This window comes from Delphinus delphis, chromosome 9 (assembly GCF_949987515.2).
Source record: "Delphinus delphis chromosome 9, mDelDel1.2, whole genome shotgun sequence".
Classification (NCBI taxonomy): Eukaryota; Metazoa; Chordata; class Mammalia; order Artiodactyla; family Delphinidae; genus Delphinus; species Delphinus delphis.
This window is the reverse complement of record NC_082691.1, coordinates 94,743,431-94,768,568: the sequence shown is the minus strand read 5'-3', so window position 1 is coordinate 94,768,568 and position 25,138 is coordinate 94,743,431. Positions and strand designations below refer to the sequence as shown.

Genomic DNA, 25,138 nt, shown 5'->3' with positions numbered 1-25,138 from the left:
GAACTGTTCACAGTCTGAAATTAAGGGGGAAAAAAGAATACAAAATTGATATACAGTATGATTTCAACATGTAAACACAGAAAAGAAAAACAACTAAATCTATCATTTATTTTAAGATATACCATTATTATACCATTATTTTTACATGCCACTAAGAATAAAAAATGCCCATGATGGGGAGTCTAATATGATACCCCCTACACAACTTTGCCAAGTAAACCTCCCACGCAGAGAGGGCCAGGCAAGGAAGACTTCTTGTCTCAACTTTGTCATTGGGTGCAGAGAAGAAAAAAATCTCACCTAGGAATTAAAAGGCAGGGCTCGCACTAGCTTGTATTTTGAATTCACACTACCAGCGTGGTCCAAAGAACCTCCAGCAGAGAATTTAACTCAGAAGAGTCTCTGGTTGGTGGTACCTCCAGATGGCTGACAAAAGCAAACACAAATCTCCCTTGTGAGACCCGGACCTCAGTGGGGCCGGCAGCAGTTATATGTCGCCATAGCAATCCTAACAAGTGAGAAATTTTGCGTCCTAGAACTGATGAGGTAGGATAAGCAAAATCTTCGCAGGGGCCAATTCAGCGGTGAGATGATAGATCAAAAGTACTTTTATATAATGTATTTTATGTACATTGTATTTTTATTGTAGAGATATTTATATAGGATAGATATATTTTATATGTTTTACATAATCTAGATATATTATTTGTAAAAGTGAAATAATTTTATTTTAAAATTTAGACATATGGGATTCTAGGGGAACTTGTTAAAAAAGTTAACATTACCCGAGGGTCTCTGAATGTGACCGACCTTCATTTCTTATTGCCCTTAACACTAGTTTCCCACCAGATCTATTCTAATAGCTAAGTTCAATTAATTCCCTTCCTATCATCTCATGAAATTCAGTAGACATAGAGATGATGAATCTGATGGTCAGGTACAGGGCCTCTCTCAGTCTGTGAATGTTTGTCAAGCAGAGTGTCAACAGCGTCATTAACATTTTTGAACACCCACTATGTGCAAGATACTAGGTTAAGCCTGGCAGGAGGGGGCCGGTTGTGCAGAGGTTTAAGTCTCTACTTTCATTCATTTGCTTAGTTGACAAATATTTGTTGAGCACCCGTTATGCAAGGCACTAGGGTCTGAAGATTGACCTGCTTGCTGGTGAGCTAGAACACACGCTTAAATGAAGATTGGAAAAGGCACTAGGTTTAGGGTTTGGACATTTTGGTCTTCTGTTTATACAGAAAATCGATTGGGATGGAGATTATGAGTTTATTTCTTCATATATATATACAGCTTGAGGGTATTAAACTAGGGAATTCGGGGCTGGGGGGAAGCTCACACAAAAGATCAGGAAAAGGAAGTCCCTTGGAAAAAAAAGGAAAGTCAGACTAAAGCTGATGGCTTTGGAAATGGATTAAGGATTTTTTAAGAGTTCCCCATTTTATATTTAGAAGTAACATTTTGAATGCCTCACCCCTTGGGGTAAATCTGGTGGTTAAGTAATCAGAGGAGGTGGGAAAAACAAATAGGAATAGCCACTAAAATAATGAGAAAGAATGAAGTGAGGAGAGAGACTTGTTCAGACACCCAATTCCTCCAAGGTTCAGGAAGGCCTGGGGTTTGCCTGCCCTCAGAAGGACACTAAGCGTTACCCGGGGGGTGTTTATGAAGAGTGATATCTGTGTACCAGACACGCAATGATGATTTAACCCCCCTTCCCAAGGAGATCATCAATGACTGCCCAAGGCTGCTGCTTCCAGACAAAAATCTATGACACAACAATAAAAGAATCTATGCAGCATTTTACCCTGAAGAATGGAGACTGCTTTCACCTTGGCTATATTTATCAACCTCTCCCCCACCCCTCAAGGGCAAGTAAGTGACCGTCGTCCACCACTCTCTGTAGAGACTAAGTCACTGAAACGGATGGGGAGCCCCAAGCAGGGTCCAGGAAGGCCAGGGCCAGGCACTATCCAGCTCATTCAAGGGCACACCGACTGGGTGCTACACACACTACTCCAGGCCGGACACCAAAGCTTCAGCGGATCAGGCCACGTCCCAAGCGCAAACAACGCGGGCAGCCGGGGCTCCCCGCTTCTGCTTCACTCCCGGCACGGCGGAAGCTCTGAACACACATCCAGGGTTATGTAACACCTATCTGTCACGGTCCATATGGCCAGGGGACTTTCAAAATCATGCTGGCGTATAACAGTTCACGGTGGTACAGTCATCCCACGGAATCCTAGGTGAGAAGGCGCAGGTAGACAGCTCCAAGTGGCTGCGCGCCCATGTCACCGCACTCTTCCTATCCCCGGGCGCGCAGATACATCCGTGAAGTCTCAAACCAGGCACGCAGTTCAGCGAAGCCCGTAGGGAGAACGCGGTCTCGGGCAGGATCGCAACTCCACCTAGCTGGGTGGGAGGGCGGCGGGCGCGGCGCGGGGCGGGGCGGGGCGGGGCGGGGCGGCCGGGGCAGGTGAGGGCCTGGGGCTGCGGAGGCGCGGCGTGAGCGCGGAGGCCCGGCCGGCCGCCCGCCCTCCGGCGAGAGGAGTTCCCGCAGCCCGCCCCTGCGCCCGCCCCTCGCCGCCCGCGGCTCCTCCTCGCCGCCGCGCCGCGCCTCGCCTCGCCTCACCTCGCCATGGTGGAGCGGGGAGACGCGGCGCCGCTGCTGCGTTGGGCCGAGGGCCCCGCCGTCTCCCCGCCGCTGGCCCCGGACCAGCAGGCTGGAGTCCGGGGCTGGGGCGGCGGCGGGGGCGGCCGGGCGGCCGCGGAGCCGCCGAGGAGGCGGGAGCCCGAGGAGCTGGGTCCCTCCCAGGTGCTGCTGCAGCCCGGGCGTCTGGAGCTGGGCGACGTGGAGGAGGACCAGGTGGTGGCCGTGTTCGTGGTCACCTTCGACCCCCGCTCCGGTGAGAGCCGCTCCGAGACCGCGGGCGGGGAGAGGGTCGCCGCTCACTGGGTTTCGGGGGCGGCGGGGGAGGGGCTCGCTGCGCGCGCACCCTCACACGTGCAACCCCCTCCGCGCCGACCTGGCTGCCTTGGGCGAGCCGGGTGCCCCCGGGAGGTCGGGGCGTGGGGCTTTGTTCCCTGCGCCTCTGACCCCGTCTCCGTTGCGTCCCGCTGCCTCTCAGCGGATCCCCAGCCCGCGCGCCCGTCCCCACAGTCGTGTTTGCGCTTCTCCGGTGACAGAGGATCTCGTTTGTGGCCACAGGCACGCTGGCTTTTGTTTTTGTTTCGGGCTCGGTTAAAAGGTTTCTCCCTTGAAGAGGAGGAACGCCCCCCAGGTGAATTCCGTCCGAAACTGAGCGTCCTCAGCTTCCGTGTTCTCTGCTTCCCGCCCTTGCTCCCCATCCCTCCCTGCACGGTAACTTTGTGAGCGGCCAAGTTCACTCCCTCTGACGGTATTATTTTGAGGAATTGATGCTTGGAGCATTAAGGGGTGGCACTGAGGGATTAAGCTGGAGACCGATGAAAAGAGAAGCCTCCTCAGGTAGGCTTTACCCTGACCATCCAGTAAGGAAGTGTGCATTTTACTGGTGAGAGAATTCATGGGGTTCAAAAGTGAATGAGTAAATACCTCCCTCCGAGAGCCTTAGGTGGTCGGGGAAGGACCCTGCTCTCAGGATTGGAGGGATGAGAGCTGTAGTCTTGGTTCTAGGGTTTAAAAAAGCGCAGGTGTGTCTTTCTATCCTAACTCCACTGAGGTTGCTGGAATGTGGAGTGTCTATTAGGGGAAAAAAAACAGAACAGTTTCTTTCCGGAGTTCCTTTCCTGGTCTGGCAAGGATGAGGTATGGAAGGCATCCTGAAAAACTTGATACTGTGCACTGGAGTGGGAGGAAAAAGGGTGAGGGTCTTGGGATGGCAGAAGATACAATCCAGGGAGGATTATAAACCAGCAAGACCCAGGAAGAAGTAGGAACAGCTGTGGGGAGACTAGGCCTTTCTGACTCCTGCCTATTCCTTGGCCCCCATCCCAGTGGGTTTCAAACATTTTTGACTGTGACCCACCATATGAAATTCATTTTACATACCAATCAGTGTGCTCACATACGTAACTGAAACAGAAGTTTCATGAAATGGTATTAACCCCTTTTACATGTAGTGCATACTGGCATTTTCTATTTTTCTTTTTTTTAATGCTCATCACATAGGCTGGTTGACTCATGTATGGTTGGGACTCCCAGACAGAAAACCTGTTCTTTTTTTGACCAGAGTAACCTTTATTGCTAGACAAAAACAGATACTACTTTGTAACTAATAATATTCCTTATGCCCTACCCCATCACCTACATACAGTAAATAGATGTGAGCATGAGATTCATTCTGGAAAGTGTTTAAGAGTAACTAGAAGAAATGGAGAGAAAGCGCTAACAGGGTCTGATTTAGCAGTGGTTGCTCTGGCGGTAGAGCCTAGAGAGGGGAAGAGGAGAAGAAAAAAAAAAAATCCTACACTAACCACAGATGGAGTTAATAACATTGAAAAGCACCACAGAATTGGAACCCTCCCCCTGCCTTGTCAATCACAGCTGGTGAGCATGATTTTGTGGGTATGTGTATACGGGGTATTTGTGTGTACGTGTGATGTGCACACACGCACAAGTATGTATTGGTAATGGTTTTCAGATTAAGGTTATTGTGGAAAGAAGGGATTTAACTGACACTTGGACACTTGCTTTGTGCAGGCGTTTTACTGTAATGGTTTTTCTTTTTTTAATTTGTATTTATTTATTTTTGGCTGCGTTGGGTTTTCGTTGCTGCACACAGGCTTTCTCTAGTTGCGGCGAGCAGGGGGATACTCTTGGATGCGGTGCGCGGGCTTCTCGTTGTGTTGGCCTCTCTTTGTTGCAGAGCACAGGCCCTAGGCACGCGGGCCTCAGTATTGTGGCATGCGGGCTCAGCACTTGTAGCTCGCAGGCTCTAGAGCGCAGGCTCAGCAGTTGTGGCGCACGGGCCCAGTTGCTCCGTGGCATGTGGGATCTTCCCGGACCAGGGCTCGAACCCGTGTCCCCTGCATTGGCAGGTGGATTCCCAACCACTGCGCCACCAGGGAAGTCCCCTATAATGGTTTTTCATCTAATTCTCATCTCCATTGTAATTTGATGATCGTTTATAACCAAGGATGATTAAGTAACTTGGAAATATTAACTAGCCAATAAATACTTGACTCCGAGTCTGGTTGTCTTTCTAGAATATAGCACTGCCTGAAACTCTGGCCCCTAACTTTTTATCCTACTGGGTGCAGAGAGGGAAGAGGCTGAGAAGGAGTGGGGGAGGGGAGAGAGTGTGTTTTTAACTTTGGTTGATGGTTTTGTTTTTTTTGGAAAGCTGCTGTTTCCTGCCCATAACTCTCTTGTCATCTTCTCAGTCCCAATTGGCACTTTACTTCCTGTAAAAAATTGTGATAGTACCTACAGCAAGTAAAAGTTATATGGTGCAGTATAATTCTAAGAGTAGAAGATGGAGTGAATGAATGCTACTGGGGTTCCCAGGGCTGCAAAGGTCGACGCTAGGACAAGGGCCTCAGAGAGCCCGTGGAGTGTCCCTTGGGTGAAGGTTGAGGAAATCGCGGTCTGGAGAGGGGAGATGGAGGCCCTTGGATGCCCAGTGAGCGGGAGATGTCACTGGGGCCAGACTTACGTCTCCCAGTTTTAATAGTTCAGTGTCTTCCTCATTCTGCTACGGAGGCAGGTCTGCTGTGTGTTATTATTTAATCTTGGTCCACCAAGGCTTTTGCCTTCCTTAGCCCGTGATACCCAAAGTAGTAAAGTGAATACTGGCTTCTTTACCCAAATCAGAACATATCACAGAAGTTCTTCCATGGGAGAAACTGTCTAGAGTTTCTGCGCTTGCCTGTCTGCTCCCCATGTGTCTCCCAGCTGTGTCCTCAGTGTTCCCCAGGAGCTCCTCCCTTCTCTCCAAACCTCCCCAGTCACCTGCTGCCCAGGCCATGGGTATTTCATTCATCTTCCCACCTGGTATAGGGAACTGTTGGCACATGTGCCTGCGAGAGTACAAGAGGGGATGGAGGAGGAGAGAATCCACAGCCGTGGTTCATCTGTCAGGGTGTGCGTGGTCTGGGTGCTGAGAGAGGTGTGAGTGGATTCTGGTTACGCACACACTCACACACTCTTGGGCAGGGATGTGCCCAGTGATCCTCAGACCGGTGAATGGGAATAAGAGTAATTCTCCTGTATTTTTAGATACTAATTTTGGGTTGGGCATCTGTAGAAAGAATCAGAGAAGAGGCTGGGGCCATAAAGAATGTTATTTTCATCAGAGTCACGGTTTGAAAATGATGGTTGTTGGATCTACCGATGTTGTGAGGTCTGTAGGGGCTTCAGGGTCAAGTGAGGCAGAGGCTCTCGCTCTCTCACACACACTCTCCTTCCCCTGTCTCTCTCTCACTCACTCCCTGACACACTCAGTCTTTATCTGGAGCAGGGAGTCCCTGGGATGGTGGTGGTGCTGGCCATGTGGGCTACAAAGCTGCTATTGAAACCAGGCCCAGATGGCGACTATGGGAGCCAAGTGGGAGAGGTTGGCAGCCAGAATCCTGCTTTTTCATTGTGTCCAACCCATTATTTAGAGCTTTGGGTTTTAATTTTGATTCTCTTCCTTGGGTCTCTGGTAAAATTTTCGTTCTTTTGTCCGCTTAATTAAGGGAAAAGTCACTGTCGCACTTGGAAATCAGCCTGCTTCCCCCATCCCCTCTATGAAGGTGACATAGCTGTCTCACCATGTGACTGAGGGCTTGTGTGTGGGCCTGAGGTAGCTAGAGCTCTGGATCTGCAGTGTATGACACCTGTGAATCAGCCTCACTGGACTGTTTCTTTATAAGAGATTCACTTTCAACAGCTGCATTTTCCCCCGAGTTATTTGGTGAGTGTCTGGGGGAAATTCCTATGCTGTGCGTGTTTGTGTTGGGATGGCTGAGCAGAGGAAAACCTGCTGAGGTTGGTAAGATATCTCTTTTTCCTTTGTTCTTCCTGATTAGGGATGAATTACCTGTTCCTCCCTCAACCTCTAGCCAGTGCCTAAATTACAGCTAAGCCCCTACTTAGTGCATCAAAATGCTTCTGTGTTCCCGTTAAATGAGCGTAGTATTTAAAATCACTCACATACGCTAATTTTAACCCCCATACATTCTGCGTATAGTCAGCAGAATACAGGCATTTTCTTTTAAACAATGGCAATGTGGAGGCACAGCGAGACAGGGCCAGGTGTAGCATCTGAGGCATAACTTGGAGGGCTGCCCAGGTCATCTGACTCATGCAATACTAAATGGCTCCAGCCACTGGTGGGAAAGTGACAAAGCAGAATGAGAATGGAAAATTTGGAGCGCCATTTTGAGTCTCAAAGAGCAGTCCTACGAATGACCAGCTCAAAGAGGCCAAGAGAAGGCCGGTTCGAATGATTAACTCTGCCGCGTCCTTTCTCTGTAGTTTCTATCAGATGTCAGTGGAACACAACTGTGGTGAATTTCAGTAATTCCCACATTGGCAAACTCTTTCTCAGGCTGTTGGTGATTCACCTGCTTGTGGTTTTCAGGGAGAAGTCAATTGATCACCATCTGCAGGGACTTCTGTTTCTCCTCTTGAAAGTGGATGGAAACTAGAGTAGGAGTTGGAATCAAAACAACCACCACTTACTGAGTGCCCACCGTGGACCAGGAGCTAGCTAATCCTTTCAACAGTCTGCTCTGTAATGACAAGAAAAACAGAGGCACAGGGCAGTTAGGTCATATTAAGTCACAGAGCAGAGACGGGCAGAATTCCTGTGCTTCTTCCCACATCGCACCACACCACTGCCTGGCGCAAAACGATATGGGGCCCGTGAAATGGAAAGTTTCTTCCATGTAAAATTAATGCATTGGAATTCAGCCATGGGTTGGCATATGGCTGACTTGAAATCACCAGGATTAATTTCTTCCTGCCTCAGGTTTCTTTATACGGACTCTTTCTTCCTTTGCTTTGGATATACTCTCATCCTAGGTGGTGGTAAGACAATTCAAAACTATTTAAGACCCAGAGTTGTCGACTTTTCTGGCGTTAGAGTCTGAACCATATAAGCTTCTGAGGTTTCTTCCATCTCTGGGATTTGGGGGCCTCCTGCAGAAGTGGGGATCACAAGTACACCTGGATTCTTGCCTTTATTCAGGGCTTGTGTGTATGCCGATGGGCAGAGCTGCTGGAAAGAGTAAAAATCAGCGCACACGTTGGAGAGGCGAGAGCTGGTACAGAGCTCCACTCTTGAGGTCAGAGGAGCCGTAACAGGACCTTGAGCTGAGGCAGCCACTGCTTATGAAATCAAGGGCTCAGGAGGAAATTCTTGACTGAGAACCGCCCAACGGAGGGAGAAAAGGAGGAAGGAAAGCCACGTATTTCCCACTAGACAGAGATTATTTTGGTTCAAGATCATTGCCTTCTCCATTTTAAATATTCTGAGATCAGCTTTCTTAACAGGCAGCAGCAGTAGCAGCTAATATCTATTCTCCCTGGAGAGATGGTGGTTGATGAAATCCAAATATGCTTGGGGGTGTGGTCATTTCACATTTCAACAGAAATAGAAGGCAGAGGCAGCCCTGTATGTAGATAGGACAGAGTACATCTCACCTAGCGTTGGAGCTTGTGAAACATCAGCTCTGGGAGGCCCTGGCACACAGGGCCACGAGGTTCAGACCGTCTCTGCATCTACAGCCAGGCTCAGCATTGCCCTGTGGCTTCGCTGGGTACCTGAGCTGCCAACTCAGTAATCTGTTAGCCCAAGTTCCTTTGCCTGAGCCCAGAATCTGGCACTGGGCTGCCAAGTTTGTTCCACCAATATTTACTGAATGACTGACTGAATGTACACAAAGCAGATTGCCACGTTTGTTCCTCGTGCGGTCATGTCCATCCCTCCTAGAGGCTAGGCAGGGCCTGTGGGTACCTGTGATGGGCCCAAGGCAAGGGGGGACATGGAGATGGAAGGAGAGCAAGTCAGGAAATAAGGCACTTGTCAGTGTTGACTCCTCTCTTTGATTGCCTACCCCTGGGATGAGCCCTTCTGTTCAATCTTGCCAGGCCCCACCTCCCTGGCTGGGTTCCTAAAGTGTGGTGAGGAAATTTGGAAAACCAAAATGTCTTTGAGTGTGAAGGCTGAGCCTGAGGTAGGCAGCATTCTGTGTGAGGTTTTCCTGGCCCTAAATGGCTCACGACAAGGATTGTCATTTCTGCCAAATCACTTTCCTTTAAGCCTCTTACAAGTTTTATATATAAACGGGTTTCTAATTTTTGAGACTAGTGTACTATTTCTGTTAAAGGATGACCTTTAGCCATCATGCTGTTTCATCCCCTTAAATATAACACATTGTCTCAATTATTTTTTGCTTTTGCAAAGTCCTTTATGCTTAGCTTATGGTTTTTTGCATCTCTGTTATTTCAGTTATGTTTCTTAGTTCATATGTTGAAATTTTTTAATTTAATTTTTTTTTATATTGGGGTATAGTTGATTTCCAGTGTTGTTAGTTTCAAGTGTACAGCAAAGTGATTCTGTTATACATATATCCATTACTTTTCAGATTCTTTTCCCATATGTTATTACAGAATATTGAGTAGAGTTTACTGTGCTGTACAGTAGAGCCTTGTTGATTGTCTATTTATTTTGCGGTACGCGGGCCTCTCACTGTTGTGGCCTCTCCCGTTGCGGAGCACAGGCTCCGGACGCACAGGCTCAGCGGCCATGGCTCACGGGCCTAGCCGCTCTGGGGCACGAACCCGTGTCCCCTGCATCGGCAGGCGGACTCTCAACCACGGCACCACCAGGGAAGCCCGATTGTCTATTTTATATATAGTAGTAATCCCAAACTCCTGATTTATCCCCCCCCCACCCCGCACCTTCCCCCTCTGGTACCATAAATTTGTTTTCAAAGCTTGTGAATCTGTTTCTGTTTTGTAGATAAGTTCATTTGTGTCGTATTTTAGATTCTACATATAAGTGATATGGTATGTGTCTTTCCCTTTTTGACTTAATTCACTTAGTATGATAATCTCTAGGTCCATCCGTGTTGCTGCAAATGGCATTATTTCATTCTTTTTTATGACTGAATAATATTCCACTGCATATATTGATATGTGCCACATCTTCTTTATCCATTCATCTGTCAGTGGACATTTAGGTTGCTTCCATGTCTTGGCTATTGTAAATAGTGCTGCAGTGAACATTGGGGTGCATGTATCTTTTTGAATTATGGTTTCCTCCAGATATATGCCCAGGAGTGGGATTGCTGGATCATATGGTAGTTTTTTAAGGAACCTCCAGATGGTTCTCCATAGTGGTTGTACAAATTTACCTTCCTACCAACAGTGTAGGAGGGTTGCCTTTTCTCCACACCCTGTCCAGCATTTATTGTTTGTAGACTTTTTGATGTTGGCCATTCTGACCGGTGTGAGGTGATATCTCATTGCAGATTTGATTTGCATTTCTCTAATGATTAGCGATGTTGAGCATCTTTTCATGTGCCTATTGCCATCTGTATGTCTTCTTTGGAGAAATGCCTGTTAAGATCTTCTGCCCACTTTTTGATTGGGCTGTTTGCTTTTTTGATATTGAACTGTATGAGCTGTTTGTACATTTTGGAGATTAATCCCTTGTCAGTCACTTTGTTTGCAAATATGTTTTCCCATTCTGTGGGTTGTCTTTTCATTTGGTTTATGGTTTCCTTTGCTGTGAAAAAGCTTTTAAGTTTCATTAGGTCTCATTTGTTTATTTTTGTTTTTATTTTCATTAGGTGGATCCAAAAAGATATTGCTGCACTTTATGTCAAAGAGTATTCTGCCTATGTTTTTCCTCTAAGAGTTTTATAGTATCTGGTCTTACAAATATTTAGGTATTTAACCCATTTTGAGTTTATTTTTGTGTATGATGTTAGAGAATGTTCTAATTTCATTCTTTTACATGTAGCTGTCCAGTTTTCCCAGCACCACTTATTGAAGAGACTGTCTTTTCTCCACTGTATATTCTTGCCTCCTTTGTCCTAAATTAATTGACCATAGGTGCATGGGTTTATTTCTGGGCTTTCTATCCTGTTCCATTGATCTATATTTCTGTTTTGTGCCAGTACCATACTGTTTTGATTAGTGTAGCTTTGTAGTATAGTTTGAAGTTAGGGCGCCTGATTCCTTCAGCTCTGTTTTTCTTTCTCAAGATTGCTTTGGCTATTTGGGGTCTTTTATATTTCCATACAAATTGAAAATTCTTTTGTTCTAGTTCTGTGAAAAATGCCATTGGTAATTTGATAGGGATTGCATTGAATCTGTAGATTGCCTTGGTTAGTATAGGCATTTTGACAATATTGAGTCTTCCAATCCAAGAACATGGTATATCTTTGCATCTGTTTGTGTCATCTTTAATTTCTTTCATCAGCATCTCATAGTTTTCAGAGTACAGGTCTTTTGCCTCCTTAGATAGGTTTATTCCTAGGTATTTTATTTTTTTGATGTGATGGTAAGTGGGATTATTTTCTTAATTTCTCTTTCTGATTTTTCGCTGTTAGTGTATAGAAATGCAAGAGGTTTCTGTGTATTAATTTTGTATCCTGCAACCTTACCAAATTCATTGATGAGCTCTAGTAGTTTTCTGGTAGCATCTTTAGGATTTTCTATGTATAGTATCATATCATCTGCAAACAGTGTCAGTTTTACTTCTTTTCCAGTTTGGATTCCTTTTATTTCTTCTTCTTCTCTGTTTGCCATGGCTAGGATTTCGAAAACTATGTTGAATAAAAGTGGTGAGAGTGGACATCCTTATCTTGTTCTTGATCTTAGAGGAAATGCTTTCAGCTTTTCACTGTTGAGTATGATGTTAGCTGTGGGTTCGTCATACATGGCCTTTATTATGTTGAGGTAGGTTCTCTCTGTGCCTACTTTTTCTGCAGAGTTTTTATCATAAATGGGTGTTGAATTTTGTCAAAAGCTTTTCCTGCATCTATTGAGATGATCATATAGTTTTTATTCTTCAATTTGTTAACAGGGTGTATCTACTGATTGATTTGCAGATACTGAAAAATCCTTGCACCCCTGGGAAAAATCCCACTTGATCATGGTGTATGATCCTTTTAATGTATTGTTGGATTCGGTTTGCTAGTAGTTGAGGATTTTTGCGTCTATGTTCATCAGTGATGTTGGCCTGTAATTTTCTTTTTTTTGTGATATCGTTGTCTTCTTCTGGTACCAGGGTGATGGTGGCCCCATAGAATGAGTTTAGGACTGTTCCTTCCTCTGCAGTTTTTTGGAAGAGTTTCAGAAGGATAGGTGTTAACTCTTCTCTAAATGTCTGATAGAAGAATTCACCTGTGAAGCCATCTGGTCTTGGACTTTTGTTTGTTGGAATTTTTTAAATCACAGTTTCAATTTCAGTACTTGGTGATTGGTCTGTTCATATTTTCTATTTCTTCCTGGTTTGGTCTTGGAAGACTGTACCTTTCTAAGAATTTGTTCATTTCTTCCAGATTTTCCATTTTATTGGCATATAGTTGCTTGTAGTAGTCTCTTATGACTCTGTTTCTGTGGTGTCAGTTGTAACTTCTTTTTCATTTCTCATTTTATTGATTTGAGCCCCTTCCCTTTTTTCTTGATGAGTCTGGCTAAAGGTTTATCAATTTTGTTTATCTTTTCAAAGAACCAGCTCTTCGGTTCATTGATCTTTTCTATTTTCTTTGTCTGTTTCATTTATTTCTGCTCTGATCTTTATGATTTTTTTCCTTTTACTAACTTTGGGTTTTCTTTGTTCTTCTTTCTCTAGTTGCTTTAGGTGCCAGTTTAGGTTGTTTGAGATTTTTGTTTCCTGAGGTAAGATTGCATTGCTGTAAACTTCCCTCTTAGAACTGCTTTTGCTGCCTCCCATAGGTTTTATATCTTCATGCTTTCATTTTCATTTGTCCCTAGATATTTTTAAATTTCCTCTTTGATTTCTTCATTGATGCATTGGTTTGTTGTAGCATATTGTTTAGCCTCCACGTGTATGTGTTTTTGCAATTTTTTCTTGTAGTTGATTTCATTCTTTTTTTTTTTTTGCGGTACGCGGGCCTCTCACTGTTGTGGCCTCTCCCGTTGCGGAGCACAGGCTCCGGACGCACAGGCTCAGTGGCCATGGTTCACGGGCCTAGCCGCTCCGCGGCATGTGGGATCTTCCCGGACCAGGGCACGAACCCGTGTCCCCTGCATCGGCAGGCGGACTCTCAACTGCTGCGCCACCAGGGAAGCCCTGATTTCTAATCTCATAGCATTGTGGTTGGAGGAGATGCTTGGTATGATTTCAGTTTTCTTTAATTTACTGAGGTTTGCTTTGTGGCCCAGCATCTGATCTGTCCTGGAGAATGTTTCATGTGCACTTGAGAAGAATGTGTATTCTGCTGCTTTTGGATGGAATGTCCTATACGTATAAATTAAGTCCATCTGGTCTAATGTGTCATTTAAGGCCTGTGTTTCCTTATTGATTTTCTGTCTGGGTGATCTGTCCATTGATGTAAGTGGAGTGTTAAAGTCCCCCACTATTATTGTTTTACTGTCAGTTTCTCCTTGTATGGCTGTTAGCATTCGCCTTAATATATAAGGAGCTCCCATGTTGGGTGCATATATATTTATGATTGTTATGTCTTCTCCTTGGATTGATCCCTTGATCATTATGTAGTGTCCTTCTTTGTCTCTTGTAACAATTTTTATTTTAAAGTCTACTTTGTCTGATAAAAGTATTGCTACTCCAGCTTTCTTTTGATTTCCATTCGCATAGAATACCTTTTTCCATCCCCTCACTTTCAGTCTGTATGTGTCCCTAGATCTGAAGTGGGTCTCTTGTAGACAGCATATATACAGGTCTTGTTTTTGTATCCACTCAGCTAATCAATGTCTTTTGGTTGGAGCATTTAATCTCTTTACGTTTAAGGTAATTATCAATATGTATGTTCTTATTGCTGTTTTGTTAATTGTTTATTTGGCTGTGTTGGGTCTTAGTTGCGGCACGAGGGATCTTCGTTGTGGCATGTGGGATCTTTTGTTGCAGCATGTGGGTTCTTCGTTGCAGCACGCAGGCTTCTCTCTAGTTGTGGTGCGCGGGCTCAGTAGTTGCAGCACGCAGTCTCTCTAGTTGTGGCATGCGGGCTCCAGAGTGTGCGGGTCAGTAGTTGTGGCGCGCGGGCTCCAGAGTGCATGGGCTCAGTAGTTGCAACACATGAGCTCTCTAGTTGTGGCGCACAGGCTCTAGAGCGCATGGGCTTAGTTGCCCTGTGGCATGAGGGATCTTAGTTCCCCTACCAGAGATCGAACCCACATCCCCTGCATTGGAAGGTGGATTCTTAACCACTGGACCACCAGGGAAGTCCTGCCATTTTGTTAATTGTTTAGGATTTGTTTTTGTAGGTCTTTTTTGTTCCCTTCCTCTTTTGATCTCTTCTCTTGTGATTTGATGACTATCGTTAGAGTTGTTTTTGGATTGATTTTTCTTTTTTGTGTGTGTATATATTATAGATTTTTGGTTTGTGGTTACCATGAGGTTTTGATATAGCAGTCTATATATATGTATATAAATATGCATATAAATATATATAAATAAATATATATATATATATCCAAGATTGTTTTAAGTCTCTGGTCTCTTAATTTCAAATGCATTTCGAATATCCTGCGTTTGTACTCACCTCTTTTCACAATTGCTTGTTTTGATACCATATTTGTGGATTTCTTATCTTTACTGTATGTTTGCCTTTACCATTTGTAATTTTCTTTTTTCTTATTTCATGAGCTTTCCCATTTGTAATTTTCTTATTTCTAGTTGTGGCTTTTTCTTTTCTGCCTAGAGAAGTTCGTTGAGCATTTTTTGTAAAGCTGGTTTGGTGGTGCTGAATTCTCTAAGCTTCTGCTTGTCTGTAAAGCTTTTGATTTCTCTGTTGAATCTGAACAAGAGCCTTGCTGAGTAGAGTATACTTGGTTGTAGGTTTTTCCTTTTCACACTTTAAATATATCAGGCCACTCCCTTCCGGCCTGCAGTTTCTGCTGAAAAATCAGCTGATAATCGTATGGGGGTTCCCTTTCTCTGAGGTAAGATTGCATGGCTGTAAACTTCCCTCTTAGAACTGCTTTTGCTGCCTCCCATAGGTTTTATATCTTCATGCTTTCATTTTCATTTGTCCCTAGGTATTTTTTAATTTCCTCTTTGATTTCTTCATTGATCCATTGGTTTGTTGTAGCATATTGTTTAGCCTCCACGTGTTTAGACTCCTCTGCGCTTCCTGGACTTGAGTGTTTCCTTTCCCATGTTAGGGGCATTTTCGGCTGTTATCTCCTCAAATATTTTCTCAGACCCTTTCTTTCTGTCTTCTTCTGGGACCCCTATAATGCAAATGTTGGTGTGATGAACATCGTCCTAGAGGTCTCTTAGATTGTCCTCATTTCTTTTCATTCTTTCCATGGCAGTGATTTCCACCATTCTTTCTTCCAGCTCACTTATTCGTTCTTCTGCCTCATTTATTCTGCTCTTGATTCTGTCTAGTGTATTTCTTATTTCAGTTACTGTATTGTTCATCTCTGTTTGTTTGTTCTTTAAATCTTTTAGCTCTTTGTTAAACATTTCTTGTATCTTCTTGGGCAGTGCCTCCATTCTTTTTTCTAAGATCTTGGATCATCTTTATTATCATTACTCTGAATTCTTTTTCTGGAAGGTTGCCTATCTCCACTTCACTTAGTTGTTCTTCTGGGGTTTTATCTTGTTCCTTCATCTGGAACATATTCCTCTGCCATCTCATTTTGTCTAACTTTCTGTGTTTGTGGTCTCCGTTTCTCAGGCTGCAGGTTTGTAGTTCCTCTTGCTTCTGGTGTCTACTCCCGTTAGGTGAGGTTGGTTCAGGGGCTTGTGCAGGCTCCCAGGTGGGAGGCACTGGTGGATGGAGCTGGGTCTTGTCTCTCTGGTGGGCAGGGCCGTGTCGAGGGGTGTGTTTAGAGGTGGCTGTGCACTCAGGATGACTTTAGGCAACCTGTCTGCTGTTGGGTGGGGCCAGGTCTTGGTACCAAAATGGCGACTTCTGGGAGAGCTCATGCCAATGAATATTCCCTGGGGCCTCTTCCACCAGTGTCCTTGCCCCCACAGTGAGCCACAGCCGACCCCTGCATCCCCAGGAGATCCTCCACGACCCACAGGTAGGTCTAGCCCAGGCTCCTGTGGAGTCACTGCTTTGCCCTGGGTCCCAGTGCACATGAAACCTTGTGTGCACACTCCAAGAGTGGAGTCTGTTTCCCCTAGTCCTGTTTAGCTCCTGCACTCAAGCCCTGCTGGCCTTCAAAGCCAAATGCTCTGGGAGCTCCTCCTCCCAATGCCAGACCCCCAGGCTGGGGAACCTGACATGGAGCTCAGAAGTCTCACTCCTGTGGGAGGACCTCTGTGATACAATTATTTTCCAATTTGTGGGTCACCCACCTGGTGGTATGGGTTTTGATTATATCATGAAAACACCCCTCCTACTGTCTCCTTGTGGCTTCTTTGCCTTTGGATGTAGAATACATTTTCGGTAGTTTCCAGTCTTCTTTGTTGATGGTTGTTCAGCAGTTAGTTGTGATTTTAGTGTTTTCGTCAGAGGAGGTGAGCTCAAGTTCTTCTATTCTGCCATCTTGTCTCCCTCTCATGTGTTGAAATTTTTTAAACCTCAGAAAAGTTGAAAGAATAGTACAGTGAAAATCTGTATATCCCTGACTTAGATATATGTGTCACTCTGCATTGGTTGAGATATATGTGTCACTCCGCATTTGTTGACATTTTGTCATATTTGCTTTATCTAAAGTCAGTTCCACAATAATGTGAAGTACGCATTCCTAGAAACCACTATGCTAAGCAAATCATGCAGTAAAAATCACAGGGCTTGTGGGGAAGATGGGGTGAGGGGCGCAACACTCAAAAACTTTGTCAGTGACACATTAAAGAAAGATAGGAACATAATAAAAGTGGTAGGATGGTTGTACATATGTTAAATAATGAAGAAATGCATCAATACTCAAAATACGGCACTCTACCTTAAAAAAGACCTGCGGTTTGCATACGAAGGTGGGTGTTGGAAGGGTTGAGCTTGTGAATTATAATGAAGCAGAGGAAGAGGGCTTTGTGAAATTGGATGGAAAGTTGTACCACTAGAGGAGATAAGTGTGGCTCAGAACACACATGGTGAACCGAGGTAGCAGGCAGATGTTTGAGTGTCGTGTGGGGATGCGCTTTGTGTAGTGCTACAGCTGGGTGCAGTTTTCTGTGTTCACATTTTGAACCTTGAGATCAAAACCACATATCAGCAAACATGAAATTCCCTATGAATTGTTAACATACCGATTGCTTTAGAACAAATTCGGCCAGCATTATAGCAGAGCTGAGGATGTATAAATATACTTTTTTTTCTGAACTATTTGAAAGTAACTTTCAGACATCATGACATTGCATTTCTAAATACTTCAGTTTAAATCTCCTAAGAATAAGGCCGTTTTCCTACATAGCCACAATATCATTACTACCCCTAGGATAATTAACCTAGGTTAATTAATTTATTACCTTTCTTAATAAATTTTATTTTATTTTTAACAATTTTAGGTTTACAGGAAAACTGAGCAGAAAGTACAGAGTTTCCATGTACCCTCTTCCCCTACCTGCCCGCCTGGCCCCCCCATTACCTCTATTATTGACATCGTGCATTAGCGTGGTATATTTGTTGTAATTGACGAACCAGTATTTATACATTATTGTTATCTGAAGTTCATAGTTTACATAAGGGTTCACTCTTCGTGTTGTACGTTCTCTGGGTTTTGAAAATGCACGATGTTAGGTGTCCACCATAACAGTATCATGCAGAATAGTTTTACTGCCCTAAAAATCCTCTGTGCTCTGCTTGTTCATCCCTGCTTACCGCCTGACCTTTTCTACTGTCTATAGTTTTTCCTTTCCAAAATGTCACATCGTTGGGATTTTGCAGAGTATAGCTTTTTTAGACTGGCTTCTTTCACTTAGCAACATGCATTTAAGTTTCCTCCATGATTTTCCGTGGCTTGGTGGCTCATTTCTTTTTATTGCTGAATAGTAGTTTGTTATATGGATATCCCACAGGTGTTTTTAATCCATTCACCTTTTTGAAGGACATCTTGGTTGCTTCCAGTTTTGGGCAGTTATATTAACAAAGCTGCTATAAACATTAACGTGCAGGCTTTTGTGTGGACCTAAGTTTTCAGCTCATTGGATAAATATACAAAGGAGCATGATTGCTGGATCACGTGGCAGGAATGTGTTTGGTTTTGTAAGCAGCTGCCCAACTGTCCTCCAAAGCGGCTGCACCGTTTCGCACTCCCGCCAGCAGTGGGTGAGGCTTCCTGTTGCTCCACATCCTTGTCAGCATTTGGTGTTTTCAGCGTTTTGGATTTTGACCATTCTGATAGGTGTGTAGTAGGATCTTGTTGTTTTAATTGACAATTCCTTGATGATATGTGATATTGAGCATGTTTTCCTATGCACGTTTACCGTCTGTGTGTCTTCTTTGGTGAGATATCTGTTCAGATCTTTTGTCCATTTTTTAAATTGAGTTGTTTTCATTTTTTTTTTTTTTTGCGGTACGCGGGCCTCTCACTGTTGTGGCCTCTCCCTTTGCGGAGCACAGGCTCCTGACGTGCAGGCCCAGCGGCCATGGCTCACGGGCCCAGCCGCTCCGTGGCATGTAGGATCTTCCTGGACCCGGGCACGAACCCTTGTCCCCTGCATCAGCAGGCGGACTCTCAACCACTGTGCCAGCAGGGAAGCCCGAGTTGTTTTCTTAATGTTGAGTTTTAAGAGTTCTTATTTTGGATATAAGCCTTTATCGGATATGTTTTTGCAAATATTTTGCCCCATCATTAGCTTGTCTTTTTATTCTCTTAGTGGTGTCTTTCACAGGTCAGAAGTTTTTAATTTTAATGAAGTATAACTTACCAATTTTTTCTTCATGGATGATTCTTTTGGTGTTGTATCCAAAAACTCGTTGCTAAACTCAAAGTCACCTAGATTTTCTCCTATGTTATCTTCTAGAAGTTTTATAATTTTGCATTTTACATTTAGGTATACTATTCATATTGAGTTAATTTTTGTGCAAAGTGTAAGGTCTGTGCCTAGATTCATTTTTTTCCGTATGGATATCCAGTTGTTCTAACACCACTGTTGAAAAGACTATCTTTTCTCCCATTGTATTACCTTAGCTCCTTTGGCAAAGATCAGTTGACTGTATTTGCGTGGGTCTGTTACTGGGCTCTCTAGTCTGTTCCATTGATCTATTTGTCTGATCTTGTGCCAGTACCATACTGTCTTGTTTACTTTATAGTGAGTCTTAGAATCAGGCAGTATTAGTTCTCTTCAGTATTGTATTGGCTAACTTCGGCCTTTTGCCTTTCCATGTAAACTTTAGAATTAACTTGTCAATATCCACAAATAGCTTATTGGGATTTTCATTGAGATTGCATTGAATCCATAGCATTAGCAAATGGGAAATTCCCTATGTGCACATTGTTCTTAATATATCAATTGTGTTGGCACAAATTCAACAAGCATTGTACTAGAATTGACTGAATACGGATAAAAACTTTTTTCCTCAGCCATTTGAAAGTAAATGCAGGGCTTCCCTGATGGTGCAGTGGTTAAGGACCCGCCTGCCAATGCAGGGGACACGGGTTCGAGCCCTGGTCTGGGAAGATCCCACATGCCGCGGAGCAACTAAGCCCATGCACCACAACTACTGAGCCTGCGCTCTAGAGCCCGCGTGCCACAACTACTGAAGCCTGTGCTCCTAGAGCCCGTGCTCCGCAACAAGAGAAGCCACCACAATGAGAAGCCCACGCACCACAACGAAGAGTAGCCCCCGCTCACCGCAACTAGAGAAAGCCTGCGCACAGCAACGAAGACCCAATGCAACCCAAAATAAAAAATAGTAAATAAAATAAGTTAATTAAAAAAAAAAGAAAGTAAATGCAGACGTGACTTCACTCCTAAATACTTGACTATAAACCTCCTAAGAAGGACATTTTCCTACATAACCACAATATCATCACTACTAGCTTTTTAAAAACATGCATATCCTCTATAAAGCTGGGTTTTTGCTTTGTTTTTGTTTTTAATGTCCATCCTGTCTTGTGCTAAGCACTGTGCTATGTTGGGATGTAAAGGTAAACAATCAGAGTTCCTGCCTTTAAGAAGTCCAGTCTCCTGGGGAGACAGACATCTAAGACAATGATTGTATTAGGCTGGGATGAGGGCCATAGTAGCTTTATCTACTCCTTTAATTCAACGAGTGTGTCAGCAGAAATGTTCTTCCTGTGGGATAAAGAACTGTTCCCAGAGTGGTGTTCTGGAGTCCATGCTCCATGCTGTGATTCACCAGCCTGACCCTGATGGACCTTTCTTCCCGACCTAGAGGGGTTCGCATCCATCTAGAAGTGAAGGATGTAACTAACAGGGTGTCATTCACTTAGTCTAATTCTTTCAGTTCCTATACAATGAGGATTGGCCAGGCACAGAGGAATAAGAGAGAAGCTTTGAGGACCAGGCTGAGGAATTGGGGGCTATATTCTTCAGATCAGCTGTATTAAGTAAGAAGACGTATGTTTGGCCATGAATACCAGAGACCCAAATTAGCAGTGACTTAATCAAGATAAGAGTTTAGTTTTCACTTAACAGTCAGGAGATAGCCGGTCCAGGGCTGGAATGCCGGTTCATACCCATGGGGTCATCCAAGGACCTGGACTCAAGTTGGCTCTCGCTCCATCATCCCCTCCTTGATATGTGGGCTGGTGCCCTCACCTGTATGATTCAAGACGGCTTGTCACCACATCCATATGCCAGGCAGCAGGATGGAAGAAGGGACTACATACTCCTTCCCTTTAAGGCACATTTTGGAAAGACACATCTCACTTCTGCCTACATCCCACTGGCCAGAATTTACTTGTGTAGCCATACCTATTTGCAAGAAGGTACAGAGAAACATAGTTATCATTTGGAAGGCCATATGCCCGGCTAAGAATAGGAAGTCCTATTCCCTATAAGAAAGGAGGAGTGGTATGTACTAAGGGTCAACTTGCAGCCCCTAATATACTGCTATTTCTTTAAAAAAAAAAAAAGAAAAGCCTTCTATAAAATTTGGCCCTTAAGATGCTCCTTAAAAATAGGTCTATTGGCCAAATAATTTTGGAAACATTTAGCATGGTCTTGATCTCACAGAGATTCGTAATGTAGAGAAACATTAGAGACTCTGAGAAGTTCTGCAGTAAAGGAACTTGTCTGTCTTTGTTTAACCTAAACAAAGATTGTTTGGCCAAAATCCCTTTTTACAAATTTTGTGTTTTGCAGAAGCCCTAGTCACCTAAGCTTTGGGAAACACTGCTTTGGGGATCATTAAAGTTTCCTTAGTTTGCAGTGATGCAAACATTTTTACAGCCGTTCCACTCCTAGGGATGTAGTCAACAGAAATGTGTGCATATTGTGTCAGTCAAAGTCAAGGTTTAATCAAAGAAACAGAACCACTGGGAGACAAATAAAGGGATTTATTGCAGGGATTTGATCTTGTGCAATTGTGGGAGCTGGTTAGAAAGTCTGTGTAAGGCTGTTGCCTTGTGTCTGATGGTGGAGCTTGAAGTCTCTTGAGCGGACAGTTAGGAAGCAGAGAGTAAAGTTGAGAAGAAGGAGAACAAGCTGGAACTCATGAGGGTGGGTGGGAACCCAGGTCAGCGTGTCACTGCCTCCTGTTCTAATGACGTGGTGCCCTGACCTGATGAAGCTGATGCCTTTCATTATGGAACTAAGCACACGCCTGGGGTGGGGGTCCGAGAAGCTGACAGAGGATCCAGGGAAGGTGGATCCATCGACCGCAGGCCTGGCAGCCACCCCCCAAGTGTGATGAGCGTGCAAGATAAGCAGCAACGCCCATGAGTTACCTGATGCCCTCACACTGGCCTTCTGACATAAACACAACACGGCTACTGCTTCACTTCGCCTCCCCAGTCTCAGACGCAAATGGGAATTCTCAGAAATGTGAATCAGCCCAGCCGGGTCATGCGTTACAGAGCTACCGCACGTGTAGTCACCAGATGACAGGTGTGGAATTGTTCACAGCAGTGCTCTTTGTGATAGCTTCAAATAAGAAGTAAGCTATATGTGCACCAACAGTCACATAGGTAAGTAAGCTGTGTTACATGCATAGGATGGAAGTAGTAAATGAAGAAATTATTGCTACATGCATCAACATGGATGAATCTTGCAAAAAAAAAAATGGAGCCAAAGAAGACAGACGCAAACGAATACAAACTATGATTGCATTTCTATAAATTTCAAAGACAGCAAAGCTAATTTATCGTGTTCGGAGTCCGGATAATAGTCAGCCTGGAGAGAGGGGTGATGACTCGGACGGGGCAGAAGAGCGGCTTCTGTTTTGCTATTCATGTCCTGCTGCTTGGTCTGGGCTCTGCTCACACAGGTATGTTCATGCTGGGAGAACTCATTGTGCTGCAGAGCTATGATCTGTGCGCTTTTGTGAACTTATCCCTCAGCACAAAGTTTAGGTACGTTAAAGTTTTAACAAGTCATTGAGTAGTCATGGACAGGCTGGGTCAGAGGAAAGGAGCTACGAGCAAGTTGAACCCTGCATGGAGTGGCATGGGGGCAGGGAACAAGGCAGCAGATACTAGAAGAGCAGGTAAGCGAGAGGACAGAGTCTGCTAGAGGGTCCGTGGCAGGCTGTCCCTCTCCTAGGCGAGCCATCTGTTGCCATCATGAAGGGTTAGGACCGTGTGCACAGGGGGCTCATCAGCTGAAGTGCCCGTGTGGCACAGACCATGACGGTGTAGATTTGGGGGGAGGGTCAGCCCCCTTGTAAGCTTCCTGGGTGTCCTGTTGCACAACACAGGGTGAGAGCCACTGGACCGAGGAGACCGTAGACAGGGATGCTAGTGGAAAGACAGGAACGTGGGGGAAGTCGGTGTGCGAAACCTTACCTTTCTCCCCACGTTCGCCCCTCTTTCAGCGTGCAGCATGCTTTTGCTCGTCTTTAACCCTGACAGATACAACATTGTTCTGGCCTCTCTGTTGTGTGAAATCTTAATTCCTTTTTTCATGCTTTCTCTTTTAGCCCATTGATTAGTTGTTTGAGTTTAAGAGTCCTCTTTTGAAAATAAACTACTTGAAAGTGCCTTAGGCTGCTGAATAGGATAGGCTGATCCCCTGTGATGCCCACCCCATTCAGAGACTGGGTCGTGTCCAGGTAGACTTGATATGCGGTACCTCTGATGCCCCGAACAATTATCTGAAAGCATTGGTTGTCTGGGATTATTAATGATGTTTCTAATGCTTGGGCAATTAGGGTTTGAGGTGTTGATGAGAAGTTTGTTCTAAAGTGAAATCTTACAAGTATCTTAGTATTTTTATTTGGAAAATTTTTGAATATGCAAGAAAACAGTAGGGCATGTCCTGTAGCATCCTCTCAAGCCTCGAGGAAACACTGCTCTTGTGAACTTCTCTGATTCCCTCAATCTTATGGCTGCTTGTGATTGCTATGTTCTAAAATCCCATGTTATCCTCTGTCATCGAATTTACCACATACCACCACCCTCAGCCTCCAGAACTGTAATCGCTGGTCTCCTTGTTTATCTCCGTATCTGTCCCTGGAATCTAGTCTGTTTGAGGTCAGGGACTGTGTCTTATTTGACTTTGTAGCTCCAGCATCTAGCTCAGTAGAAACGCAGGAATTAGGGATAAGTGAATGAACTCTTAAATTCTGCAGGCAAAGAACTGGTGTCTGGACCTTGGAGAAGAGCCTCATTTTGAGGAGAGAGGAGAAAGAGTTAGGGAAGGAAGCAGAGCTACGTTTGATCAGAGAAGAAGGAAAAGAACCAAAATAGTATTCTGTCACGGGAGTCAAGGGAAAAAGGGGAGATATTTTTGAGGAATTATCAAATGCCACAAAGAGATCAATGAAAATTAAATTAAAAATTAATTTAAAAATTAAAAAGAGTGTGGGGGTTTGTCAGAGTTATTAGTGGCCATAAAAAGGCAAGATGGAAGCAGGATCTCGAGGGGTTAAGGAGAGAGTACAAGATGAGGAAATGGGGGTGGAGGGTCAAAACATGCGCTTAGAAGTGAGGCTGCAAAAGGAAGGAGATTTGGAGGTGGCCAAGCAGAATGGGAGAACCAAAGCCAGCAGCCTCGCTAGGAAGAACTGTGTTCATTTGAAGGCAGAGATTGGAGGTGCCTTCAACACCCATCTCCTGGCCCTCGGGATGCCTCAGGGACTCTGCTGGCATGTAGGCGATGGAGGGATGAGCCACCTGAGCATGCTGGTGGTCAAGTCAGTCGTACATTTACTCCGAAGCCATGTGCACTTAGCCCTGCACTAAGCCCTTTGAATGATTTTGTCTCTTTTAAACTTGTATCCTCCCTTCTTCCCCACAGGAAACATGGTGGAATGGTGCTTACCTCAAGATATTGACCTTGAAGGCGTTGAGTTCAAGTCTATGGCCAGTGGGTCCCATAAAATTCAGTCTGATTTCATGTAAGTACTGCCGATTGCAAGTCTTCTCTGTACCATTTCCTCTCACTCTGTGCTTTCCCCCAGAGAATAAGGGCTCTCCTCGGGGCATTTTCAGGAAGTGTGTGTAAATACCCTGAAAATATATACTGGTTTGTGTTTTTGTATCAGTTTTCTAGCAAGAGGTTCCCAAGCTTTCATGAGGTTCTCGATGAGTTTCATGATCCAAAAATGTTAAGAACTCCTGCCCTAGAGGTTCTCTCTCCTTTCCTAAGAAATGATTGGGCCTTGCTTGGGGTTTGGCTTTAATAAAGGAATAGAGTTTCGGTCGCATTTGGGTTAACTTAAGGCACGTACGTGCTAAAACTTGCAATTCCAGCTTTAAGTAAGGCCAGTCTGTAGTCCTGTGTAATTAAGGTTCTTGTGAGGAGCAAATTGAGAGAATGTCAGGGCGATGGAATAGCTTTCATCTTCTCATTGGGCTGAAACCATGACAGACATAAGTGTGAGAAACGGGAAGGAAACAAAGTGAAAGCTCTGGTCAAATGTTCTATTTAAAATATCAGAGACTCAGGAAGCGAGGAGAGAATCAACACAGTTTATGCTA

At 44.5% G+C, this 25,138-nt stretch overlaps 1 protein-coding gene across 4 annotated transcripts in view; it reads left to right on the top strand.

Annotated features, from left to right (window-relative positions):
• Positions 1 to 2,572: 2,572 nt before the first annotated feature.
• Positions 2,573 to 25,138, top strand: part of DENND11 (DENN domain containing 11) — a 45,909-nt gene continuing 23,343 nt past the window's right edge. For 2 of the 4 annotated variants that reach the window (XM_060021016.1, XM_060021018.1), the window contains exons 1-2: positions 2,573 to 2,912; positions 24,456 to 24,555. In XM_060021016.1, the coding sequence (XP_059876999.1) occupies positions 2,645 to 2,912; positions 24,456 to 24,555 (368 nt within the window). In that variant the 5' untranslated portion in view covers positions 2,573 to 2,644. The remainder of the gene's footprint in view (positions 2,913 to 24,455; positions 24,556 to 25,138) is intronic. The other 2 variants (XM_060021017.1, XM_060021015.1) reach the window with 1 other exon arrangement.